Source organism: Helianthus annuus, chromosome 8 (genome assembly GCF_002127325.2).
Source record: "Helianthus annuus cultivar XRQ/B chromosome 8, HanXRQr2.0-SUNRISE, whole genome shotgun sequence".
Classification (NCBI taxonomy): Eukaryota; Viridiplantae; Streptophyta; class Magnoliopsida; order Asterales; family Asteraceae; genus Helianthus; species Helianthus annuus.
The window spans coordinates 113918342-113931482 of NC_035440.2; the positions used below are offsets into that span (position 1 = coordinate 113918342).

At 38.5% G+C, this 13141-nt stretch overlaps 1 protein-coding gene across 1 annotated transcript; it reads right to left on the bottom strand.

Moving 5' to 3' along the window:
- Positions 1-406: 406 nt before the first annotated feature.
- LOC110870096 (papilin-like) lies at positions 407-1594 on the bottom strand. The gene has a single exon (XM_022119295.1). It carries the CDS (start codon positions 1592-1594, stop codon positions 407-409), a length of 1188 nt encoding a protein of 395 aa, XP_021974987.1.
- Positions 1595-13141: the final 11547 nt, after the last annotated feature.

Below are 13141 nucleotides of genomic sequence, written 5' to 3' on the forward strand. Positions count from 1 at the left end.
TGAATTCAATAATTCAATAAAACAAAACTATTTAATCCATGGTTGTGAAACAATGATTCTGTTACAACACTCCCCGACGTTTCCGCCACGTTTTGTTGTTTTACGTGGTCGGGGTGTGACAGTTTCTAGCTATGTGACCCGGAATTCCACAATTAAAACACGTCTGTCTTTTTGAGAAAAAGACATTCAGTTCTGCTTGTGTTATTCTAGGGAACTGATCAAGTCCTTTCTTTTCCTTTGATGCTGGTTGCTTGTGCGTATGTTTGGTCTTGGAAGAACCCTGCTTACAGTTAGAAGCACAAGAGCAAGTATCAATAGCTTTACCCTTCAGCCTAGGTTCAGTTTGCATGAGAGACGGGTTTTCCTTTTGAATTTTCTTTTTCCGTGGTCTTCTGTTTTTATGTGATCATTTCTTCTTTGAAGGAGCAGATTCGGTAGACTTTGCTTTATTTGAAATGCTTTCTTCCGAATCCGATCCTTTGGGATCGAGAGTTGAATCATCTGTTGAATTGACTTCCACAGATTCCTTTTCCTCAGAAACTATGTTCTCAGGAGTTTTTGCAGAATTGGTTTCCACAGATATCTCTTCTTCAGTTTCATCAATTGAATCAACTGTTGAATTGATTTCTGTGGATCCATTTTCTTCAGGCTCCAAGATCTCATGAGTTTCCTCAGAATTGGTTTCTATGAATATCTCTTCTTCAGCTTCATCAACCTCTGAGTTTCTGGCATCAGCTGATTCTGGTTTCCCACACGAAGAGCAATCTATGTTTGAAACTGTTTGACTCTCTTCGGGCGTTGCACTACTTGGTTCTGAGTGTTTGTCACATTCAGAATTCTCAGAAGTGCTACAATCATTATCTGATGTGCCAGAATCTGCAGCTTGAATGTCAGGTGCGTCAGATGATCCCTGTTCATCGATTTCTTTACTAACACAATCAAACATATCAATTTTCTCATTTTTCTCCTGATCATGCGTCTCTGATGTATCAGTTGATGTTTCAGGCATACTAAAATAGTTGTCCGAATCAGCAGGAATGATTTCTGAGTCACTTGAAACACAGGTATCAAGTTTATCAGTCGATACATCAGGTTTCCTTGTGAAAACATTTTCATCACGATCTAAAATCACAGCACCAGATTCATCAGTTTTAGTCGGAACACCATGAGCCTCAGCAAAATAAGAAAAAACATAGTTCCAAGCATAAAGGCCATTTTTATTAGAAATAACATTATCAGCAGCACTTCGATGTGATTCATCATCCTCTTTAGACTTCTCTTCAGTTCTTACTGACTCTGCACACAAACTAGAACAGTTAGTATTTTTAACAGAATCAGAATTTGGTGAACTTTCCTTCATCTCCTCTGCGGGTTCGCTAACTGGTTCCGTTTTCGTTTCAGTTTCGGCTTCTGTATATACTACGGTTTCATTTATCTGATCGGACTTATCTGCTGATTTATTTTGAATATTTTCATTTTTGACAAAACTCATTGGTTTCTTGAAATCAGCATGGGGATTCTTTTTAAACTTAGATGGATCATATTCAACATAATCACTAGGTTTGCCATACATCATAGTGTCATAATTTTCCATCTCCTGCTCAGTGATTGGCAATCTGGAATAATTATGATTGTATGGTGGCGGAACCTGTTTATATCCCAAACCCTTTCCCTTGTTTTCTTGATATGGCAATCTGGAATAATTACACAAATTTTGAACTGTGGCACTGGAAGTGTCACACTTTTTGATGTTTAACTCGTTCTATTTGTATTTTCCAGTGAGGAGCTCTAGCTCACCCTTCACAGAGTCACATTCAAGAGTTTTGACTGTGAGTCTATGTTTGTAGTCGTGAACCCAACATTGTTGTTGATTCACGTCTCTGTGAAGTTGAGCTGTGTCCTTCTTAAGTGCGTCAATCTTTTCATAGAGAATTTTATTGTTCTTTCAAAGACCGATGTACTTTGTCATGACACTGTTGTAATCATCCATCATTTTAGAATTGAGTGCCCTAAGTTGTGCAACCCTATTCCTGCAATGCCCAGTACACAACAGATAGTTGACAGTGTCAATGAGCGATCTTGGTTTGTCTGGCTGAGTTTGGACTTGGGCTTGGGGTGCTGGTTTGGCCACTACATCAGGATGAGATACTGTTGATTGTGGGGCCTTCAAATAAGATGATGTAGCAGCCACAGGTGACGGTGAAGCTGAGGGAATCTGAGTGGCGTTGGAATGAGTAACAAATGGAGACGTAGCAATGACCTTCTGACGGTTGGACATAGATGACAACGTGCTTGCGAGATTCTGACTCCTCTGCTTGTCCACCTGGAAGTATTCATTGACTAAGTAGATTACATCTCTCGTTTCCGTTGTGCAATGATTGCATTTTCCCATAATAATAGCAACACGATAGTCCCATGTCTTGCTTCGAGGCAATCTATACAAAAAGGCTCTGTTAATCCTACGAAGTGTCACATACAGTCCGCTCTTCTCAATTTCAGAAAGCAGCAGTGTAAACCTTCTGATTACGTCTTCTACGCTTTCACCCTCAATGAAACCGAAACTATCAAGTTGTTCTGAGAGAAATTGACGTTGAGAATCAATACTTGGAGAAGTCATTGTCAAACCAAGTTATCGTAGAACACGAGCCACGACAAGAAACAATGCACACACTAATTCGAGCACGTCGCAAATGTACGAACTAGTTTCCTTTAGCGCAGCTCAAACCTGTTGAAACCGTTTCACCGAAACAAAACAAACTCCTCTGCGTTTTTTTTTTAATTTTATAACCCTTTTTAGATTTTTTTTATTTTTCTAAATTTTTTAATTTTTAAAATATAATAATTAATAATTTTTAATATATTATATAAAATCCTTTTAATCCATATTAAAATAAACTATTTATTATATTATAATTATATATTTTAAAATCTAATATAATAACTATTAATCATTTAGTCATGTTTACCTAATTATTGTTATTATTATTATTATTATAATAATAATAATTATTATTGAAATCCTTAAACGACAAAATCAAAACGACAATTTCAAGTGTCGTTTCTGTCTTCCTCGTAATCAAGTCTCAAACCCTAATATGATATTCAGCCGCCGTCAACAGAAACGTCGTCTTCTTCGTTTCGATCAAGATCCTAATTGTTAACTCCAACCGCCAAACTGATGAGGACGATGATGATGACCCGCGATTTGGCTGGAAACGATGAAGGTAGAACGTAGACGAAGTGGTTATTCGAAGGTGGATGTAGTCGGAGTTGCAGGTCGTCGGTGATACGGTGGTCGTCGGAGAAGAAGACCGGAGACTTAACGACGGTGATGGTGGTGACGGAGGGTGACTAGAAGTATCTCGGATCAAGTGATGTTGTTCGATTGCGGATGATTACGGATGAGGAATGATGAAGAAAGATATGATTTCGGATAAAGAACAATGATTTCGGATGAGATGATGTTGTTCCAGACGATTTCGGATTGAGAAGGTGATTGATTACGGATGATAAATGTTGAAGATTACGGATGAGGATGCGATCCGAGATGCGAGTTGTTGATTGTCCGAAATGACGATCCCGATGATTTCGGATTAAACGAGATGATTCCGGATGAAATTTGTATGATGTCGGGTGATTTGGGATGAAATATGATGATGACGTGATTATATGAGATGATGAGTTCGGATGAAAACAAAGCAATAATGATGTAACAGTGTGACAAGAATGTTCAAAAGATGGAATACTACGGCTGATGATGATGTTGACTTGAATACGATGATGACAGAATGTAACAGATGATCATGATTTTGATTGTAATAAAGGAGTTTTTTTAACACCTTTCAAAAAGTCAAATTAGCAAAATATAGTTATTTTCTGAAGAATGCGAAGAATACGATGAAGAAACCGAAGAACGAGATGAAGATCTTCAACAAAAAAACCAATTTTTTTTTGAGAGTTTGATATCAAAGTGGCTCTATTACCAATTGTAAGTCCCGGAAAAACGGATCAAACAACGATATCAAACGATCAACAAGGATGGGCGGAATCCAAACTTGATGATCTTCAAGAAATCAAGAACAATAAAGATGAAGATTTGATGATTCAAAAGCTTAAACTTGCATACAATTAGAATTGTCTAATGTAAGTTTCTAAAACTAAGGAACCAACCTTAGCCCTTAATTTCCATCAACTATTTATAGGGAGGGTTTCCCCCTAAACCCTAGGCCCATTTCCCTAAAGCCCACTCTATTACCCCACATTCTAGAAGCCTTGGTCCATTAACCAATTAATCTACTAATCCATAAACCTATAGGGCCTAACAGGTACTCGTGTTCGCCGAAGGAACTTGAGTTACGATTGTTGAAGACGCAAGACTGTGAGTTCATGTCCCCGTTTTCTTTTAAGTGTTTACAGTTTTATAACTTCGTGGGTGAAGTAGATGTTTCAAATGTTTACAAAATACTTACAAAACTATTACAATTGGTATGGTTAGCTACGGAAAGTACAGTAGATCATGTGAATGGGTAGGCGCACTCCTAAGACCATTAATCCTCGTATTAGGACCGAGGGACATGAGTGATAGATCTATTTGGGTGTAGCGAGCCCACACCCATGAGGACCAGTGTGGCCCATGAGGTGACTATGTCTTACAGCCGGAGGCCCGGTACAAATTTGCTAGGTATGAGCCTTCCTACGCCGTTACACGTATGTTAATGGCCTTGCAAACCATTAATCGATCTGTTTCCTTATTTTGCTTTCATACCGGGATTTACAAACATACACACATACACTGATTACAAAGGTTTTATTCATTCATACAAACAACACATGAACTTGCTCAACTTTTGTTGATGTTTTCAAAATACATGTATTTCAGGGAATTAGTAGTGGATCTGGCGGGCGTTGGATGTTTCAAGCTGCGTTAAGAACAAAAAGATGTCATCTGAAGTCAATGGGTTTAGAATATGTATCTTAATCCTGGATGAGATACATGGTTCTAAACTCGGTTTTATTTAAGGTCTTTTGTCAAGTCCTCGTGAACTTTTTAAAACATGTTGCATAGTTTGTAATTTAAATTCGAAGTCTACGTTCCAAACAATTATGTTGTGATATTTTCAAACTAAATTTATGGATGAACATCTTCTGTTTTATCATATAGTTGTTGTTATGATTGAATGCAATGGTATTAAGAAAGTCACACCATAATCACGCTTCCGCAAAAGTCAGGGTGTGACATAATTTTTGGGAGTATTTAGCTGCGTATAGAGTATTTAACATTTTCATGAATAAAAAACGATTCGTAAACAATCTAAGCAAACAGTTTGCACGGTTAGACTCGGTTGATTTTTAGGAAAAAAAAAAACAGTTCTTGGACATTATATATCATTGGATTCGTCTTCTCGAGACGAGTCTAACGGTACAATTTGGTAAAAACTATTTTCGGTCTGTTTTTAAACGATTTTAGCGAGCTGGTTCGGTAAAACTGTCAGGCATGTCAAATTTGAACAAGTTGTTGAGAATGGAGCATGAGGTTGGCACAACGAACAAACCTCCTAAAATGATGATGGTATAAAATTACCTCACATGGAAAGATAGATTTCGGTCTTTTATCGAATATCAGGGCACACGGATGTGGATCTTTATTCAAGAGGGATACGTGAACCCAACACATGATTTTGAAGGCAGATAACGTCACACTGCCTGTGTTAACATGCAAGAGGCAGATAGAAAATGTACGAGGCTGAAAAGAGAGCTTTAGCTGCAATCAAGATGTCTTTACCAGATGGCATCAAACGTACATTCAAAAAGTACACTACGTCGAAGGAGATGTGGGATGCTCTTGAGAAGAGGTATCAAGGAAATGCTGATGTTAAGAAAAACAAGGTTGACCTACTAAAGAAGCAGTTTGCGGTCTTTAAGTGTATGAGAAATGAGTCACTTGAAGATATCATCACCAGATACAATCATTTAATGTCAGAAATGGACACTTATGAAATAGATACCTACACTGACATAGAGATTAATGATAAGCTGCTCGATGCTTTACCTGTAAAGTGGGATATTTCTACGCTCATGATAAAGGGGGAAACAAACTATGAGACGAAAGACCTAGAAGAGGTTGTTGGAAAGCTGAGAGCTTACGAGCTCAACATGAAGAAGAAGGAAACGGGATATGATCAGGTTCAGGATCCGGGAGTGAGACGAAAGACCTAGAAGAGGTTGTTGGAAAGCTGAGAGCTTACGAGCTCAACATGAAGAAGAAGGAAACGGGATATGATCAGGTTCAGGATCCGGGAGTTTACAATGGACTACCATCTTCTTCATCTCACAATGCTTCTAGTGATTATGCAACTGGTTTTTCTCTTATGTGAGAATGAGCAGGTTACCATGAATGCGGAGGGTGATGTGTGTTTCGTTGCTTCTTCAGGAGGTTCAATAGGAGTTAAGTGACAATCAGCTAGCAATCAGAATAGCAACACCAAGTCTATGCCTATGAGTGTGAAGGCGGCTGAAGAACATCTTACCTTGCTTGCTTCATTTTTTGACTCTTACGAGAACTATATTCAGGGAAAGATATCTGATCCTGCTACTTTTGATGAAGATTATGATCAGATTGACCCTGATGATTTAGAAGAAATGGATCTACAGTGGCAAATGGCCATGATTTCTAGAAGAGTTAACAAGTTTATGAATAGAACAAGAAGGAAGTTTGTGGGGAAGAGTGTTAGGTCCAAAGTTTTACGCTTATCTTTATTATGTTAAGTTATGTTTATTAGGTTTAGATTAGGTCTTGGGCTTGGGCTAGGCCATGTGGGCCAATGGGGTAAAGGCTCCTATAAACAGTCATGATTAGATTGTTAGTAGTAGAGCTCTCATATTGTGTAACAATGTAATCCTCAAATGAGAGCCTTGTACCAGACAATCCCAGAGATTGTGTGCAAGGTTCTCGGAGATCATACCAGACAGTCTTCAAGACTGTGTGCGACCTAAGCAGTGGCACTGAGTTCTTTGTTCTTGTCGGTTTGATCTTACTTTCTGCATTCGATCGAACCGTAGAGTGATGTCACGGGTTTTTCGGGACTAACAAGTGGTATCAGAGCCATTGAAGTCTTTCAAAGGCTCGGTTTTGACATCACTCGGAGAACAAAAAGAAGGTTTTGCATAGTGTCTGGGATGTGTATTCGTCAAAAAGGTGTTACGGTGGTGGTGGTGGTGGCTTTTCGGTTACGAGCGCTGTACAGTGATTGGATTTTGTAGGTTGAACAGTGGATGACGGTGAAGATGGTTCAACAAATAGAGGTGGCGACTGTTTGTGTGGGAGGCGGAAAGGCAGGATTTGGTCGGAGATGACGTAGGTGGTCGCCGGACGTAACAACAACAACGATCAGTGGTCGTCAAAGGGAGTCGGAGTTGATGAAGATGATGGCAGGTTGTTATTGTAGGATCGTTGTTGAACCCGAATGAGTCGATCAGAAGAGTCGTTTATCCGTTTCAAAGGCGGAATCAATGAAACGGACGCTCAAACTAATTATTATGCCTCTTGTATTGATTTAACACTGATTACAACCTGAGAACAATTTGGCAGCACTTCGTTACACTTTCTGGTTCCGTGCCAAATGAAACAAACAATGCACTATTTATACTTGACATGATTTCGCTTTTATGACCAGATGCCTTATGAGCGAAATCAGAAGCTTCTGATTTCGCTCCAAGTGACCTTGGTCCATATGAGCGAAATCACACTCTTAGCCACTAATGTAACACCCCGTGTTTTCGAATGTCAAAGTCAAAATCAAAGTCCAAGTCAACTTTGACTTCTTTGACTGTTAATGTTCTTTTTGCTTTTTGTATTATGTGGAGTAAATGTTGTCTAAATAAAATGATCGAATGTTTAATCAATGCGACCGATTTACGACTGTGAATAGTAGGAAGTAACAATGCGATAAAGTTAATCAATCAATAATCAAGTTAATCGACTCATCAATCGAACTCGAGACTCGAACTATGCAAAACTGGTGTTGAAATACTTACGTATGTGTGTGCCTTATGTGTTACTTGTGCGTGTTTACTTTATGTTTTGTGTGGTATTCAATCGAATTAATCGAAACTCGAATCGAAACTCGAAAAGCAATCAAACTCAATCGAAACCGACATCGAAACATGAAATATAGAGGATTGTATGTTAGATATAGTGTTGGGACTGAAAGTAATTTGACTAGGAACTCTACCGTATTCGAATCATCGTCCATCGAAATCGAAATATCGAGAACCGTCGCGAAACATTCAAAAGGGGTTGCTGATCGAACAGGAAGCATCCTGATCGAACAGGCCAGCCGATCGGCTAGCACTTTCCTGGCCGATCGAGCATGCCAGTCGATTGGAGATCCTGGCCGATCGGTTGCCACTTTCCTCTTTTAGAGCCTATAAATAGCCTTGTCATTGTCACCCTTTCTACTTTTGGAAAGCTCTGACCGAACCAGCCCTTATTCTTCACCTTTTCTCAGATTTCTCTCATCTCCGGTAAGTTTTCACTCTAATTTTTGTACGTTTTTTATCATTACATGATTCTACACCTTTCTATCTTTCAAAACTTGATTTCTAACCGTGAAATCACCAAGATCTAAGTGTTCTTGGGTGATGTCATCATGGTGTTCTTGAAGAACATCATACTTTGGCCTCATTCAACCATGAATAACTTAGATCTGACCGATTTCCACATAAACAAACGAAGATCTTCCAATAGATATAAACATTTTCACATAAATCCAAACCTTTTTAAGAGGATAAAAGAGTTGAAGGAAATAACTACAAGTTTTTCTCAATCTTTTACACTCAAAACCTTAAAACCGATAGAAACGGAGCTCGAACCAACTAACTAATCATTCTAACAGTCAAGAGGTTCAAGATTCGGATTCTATCTACGAGGTTCATCGATTTCGGGTTAAACGATAAACTACCGTTCCAAACAGTTCACCGGCCGGACTTGGGTGATTCCTGTCCGAACCGGTGAAGCAAGTAAGAACCCACGTTCTATGGTTTAACTCACTGTCAAAATACCTTAAAATCATATCAACACAACCAAAATAGCCAAGTGTTAGATGAAAGGCCGACCAGGTCAGAATTGCTGGCCGAACGGCTAGGCTGTTCGAACGAACAGCCCAGCTGATTGAACATACCAGCCGATCGGCCGGGCCAGCCGATCGGCTAGCACATGGTCCACACTTTTCAAACTCCATGAAGTATGCTATTGTCAAGGTGATGTTCGATCGAATATGCTAATCGATTAGTAAACATTACTCTTCGGATCATGAGATACTATGCTTCAGTACTTAATCGATTTTGCAACTCGTTCGTAGTATGGAGTGCTAGCCAATCGAACAGGCTGTTCGATCGAGTGACATCCTGTTGAGAACTACTTCTGAAGTTCCTAACCGATCGGTTAAGCCGGCCGATTGAACAGACCGTTCGATCGATCGACCTGAAAGGTAAGAACACTTCAGTGTTCTCAAATACTACAACGAAAACTTCAAAAGTTCAACCATCATACACAAACACATCAGAGGAAGAAACAATCCACTCGAATGGCCCAGCCGATCAAGCCTACCGGCCGATCAAATAGGACTGTTAACCGAACGAACAGCCCGTTCGATCGAACCTGCTGTTTGATCGACCAGGCTATTCGATCCATTCACACTTGTTTACATTTTCGCGTTACTCATCGTTATACTATCGAACTATTCAGGCTAACCCTACTCTCAGCGCTCCCTTCAATCCATATTCAATCACTGTGAGTATACTCGAATCCCTTTTTGCTTTAGCACTTTTGGGTGTTACATACGTTATCTATCAAAATCACAATCGAACACACTATTCAAACTATTTGAACGCTAACCGATTGCATGTATTACGTGACGAAATGTATGCTTGTTGTTATGTTTACACATGGAATGCTGTCTACCTGCCTTAGCAACGTAGTACTATAGTTTGGACTCAGCACCCGTTCACACGGGGGTTGTTAAGGACAATTACTTGCATGGATTACGGTGGTAATCATGTATTGCGAACTGTCTTGGATAGTCAACCCGCAGTCGTTGGTATCGATAGGTCCATGTCGATAATTAACATGCATCATTTCCCTCTGTGTACATGCTGGTTATGCGTAAACTATTCGAACTCTATATGCTATTATTAAACTTGTATGCTCACCTTTACATTTTATGTATTGACTTTATTTTAACGTATGTGACAGGTGTTTAAGATGTTTGTTTGCTAGGGAAGTGAAGCTAGAATAAAGCCTTAGAGGCCCCAACAAATAGTTGTCTGTCAGGAACAAGCAACTAGGGCATAGTTGTCTGTAGATCTTGTCAGGCTGGGTCTTTAGGAGCATTTGAGCAATATTTATGTTTTGTAATAACTTAAATCTGAGTTGTCGGAACAGAATTACTTGACTAGTTGTTATCTGTAATAATTTATTACATTATTTGGGACACGGTATGGTACGTGTTATTTTAAACTGAATAGTAATGATTGTTGTTATGGAAACTACAGGACAATCTGTTTCGCTCAGTGCCATGCCCCGATGATTCCGCCATCGGTTGGGGTGTGGCAACTAACTTCTATTTCTCGAACCTCGTGCATTGGTTATTCTAACCTATCCTATTACATGATACAAGACGAAGTCAATAGACGTGATGCACTAACAGACTCCCCCTCGGATATTGACGAAGTCTTCAGTGACTAATCTCTGACATGACACCTCTTAGGTCTTGATCATTCTGCCTTCTCGTTCAGATTGTAACATTGTAAGCATCCATCACTGGCTCTATAACAATATAAACTCTCTTGATCAGCTTCACACTTTTGAATGTTATACCAGGATCTCATCACTGGCTCTATCATCAACAGCTTCATCATAAGCAGGCTCCCCCTTTCGTCAAGCTTCCGTGCTTTTAGGGATCGACCCCTAGCTTTCCATCTACAAGCTCCTCCTAACTTCCAGCTTGCCTTCAGACTCCCCCTTAGACTCTGCTCTCGGGATCGTAGTCTGGACTTTTCCTGCAATCACTCATACACTTGTAAGTAATAACATTTTAAAACTTCCAGATATCGTAATCTGGTAACTCAACCTCCCCAAAATCACTTCTCATGAATTTGGCAGTTTCATCGAATCGTATCGGAAACTAGCTCTTTAACAATATAAGCATCCAAATCCACCACAGTTAATCATCCAAGTCTAGACTAATGACTTTGGAGATATCACAAACTGTTTTTGATTTTGTTTTTAACTCAAGTTTCAAATTAATGAACTTGTTTTATTTTCAGAAACACAATCAGCTTACTTAGATTTTGAAAACTCAGCATTTCAGATATTGGTTGTCGAAAATAAAGCAGAAATCAAAATCTTTTTTGTATTTTCTGAAAATATAAAGCAGTAAAGAAATATGTACAAACATATTTATAGACAATATTTTTGTTTGAGTATGCGACAGAGGATCATATCAGATTTTGACAAGTCACAAGTACCGTTGAGCTTAATTCATATTAAGAATTAAACAATTCACTTAGATTGTCGATATACTGGTCCACTTAAATATACTCCCGTATCCAGAATCCCAAATATTCAATCTTACAGGTGAGTATACCACAGATGATATCTGTAAGGGGTTAAATGCGAGAGCCGTGAGAGCTCAGGTCGATACTTCCGTATACGCAGAGAGATGACGGCTTCGACTTTTCGGTGTGTCCCCTTTAGAGGATCTTTTAGTTACAACAGCAGTGATTATCAATTTTATTGTTTCATCAGCTTGCTGAGGGCGATGCTATGTTTCAAGCATTTGCAGAAAGTATTATTCGGGGACTAGGTCAGAACTTCCATTCAGCAGAAGTCCCAGAATAATACCCCAGATATCACTGAGTATAAAGACCTAGTATCTCAGAATTAGGGACCTTTCAAACGAGATTTCAGGGGTTACCTATCTATCCAAGTAGTGTTCCCCACGAAATAAGCAAGTGTTTGAATTTAGGTTTATATCCCGAAAAAGTTTACTAAATGTATAAAAACCTATTGACATATCATCAGTGAGACTGTTTAACGCTATTTAATTCTTTACAATTCTTTAGCATACTGTAACTGTCTACTGATGTACCATCATTTCCTCTTTTTACGCAAAAACTCAAATTTTTGAATTTATCATGTTTTTAGTTTTTTTCAAATTTTTTTAATGTTTTTGTATTTTCTGACAATTTTTCTCCCCCTAAAATGCAAAACCATTAAGAAAATTTGACAACCCAATACTGATAGCTTTGTCTCGCCATCCTTTTTCTGCTTCTCGTGTACTGAACTACAGAAAATATAACATATAATACTAATTACCCCCATGATTTACAACCCATTGATCTTAACAGTTTGAAAACCGTTTTTCAATCTGATGAAAGTAATCATGTTTTTTCAGCCGTGAGGGTTTCGGCGTATTCAATCAACATATATTCAAACAAAATTAAAAACAAACATATTTTTGTTTTTTTTTTTTTAGTTTTTCATGTTTTCAGGGTTTTGAAAATATTGTTTATTTATGTATCGAAAACAATCAAACTAAACTCCTTGTTCAACCAAACTAGGGTCCTGCAACCTCTTCCTGTGCCAGGCTGCTCCAACTACCATTCTCACAATCTTCAGTTCCATTGAGCACCTGCACATTCAAACTTTATCAATCATTTGAACAATTTAGCCCAGGTCTGTAGGCATTTCCACACAATAATTTTCATTCAATTTCGGAAAATCTTTATCAGTTGGAACAAATACTCGTTCAATTTTAACTTCATCTTTTTCTTCTTTTATTGAAATCACTTGTTTCTTAACAGACCATGTTTGACCTGTCGGTGTTCCTCGTTTGTAAAAATGTGATTCTTTTTGAACACTTTGTTTCTGAACAACATTTGGTTTCCAAAACTGTTGAGGTTTTGTCATATCAACTGATATTTTCCAACTCTGTGTCGTTCTGAATCTGGGTGTGTGAGAATTCCAGGTCTGTCTTAAATCGAACCTGTTCGGGTTTAATTTCCAATTTTGATTTGAAGCAACATTTGTATTGTACTTCCAAGTTTGTTTCGAATCAAATCTGGTTGACTTTTGTTTCAC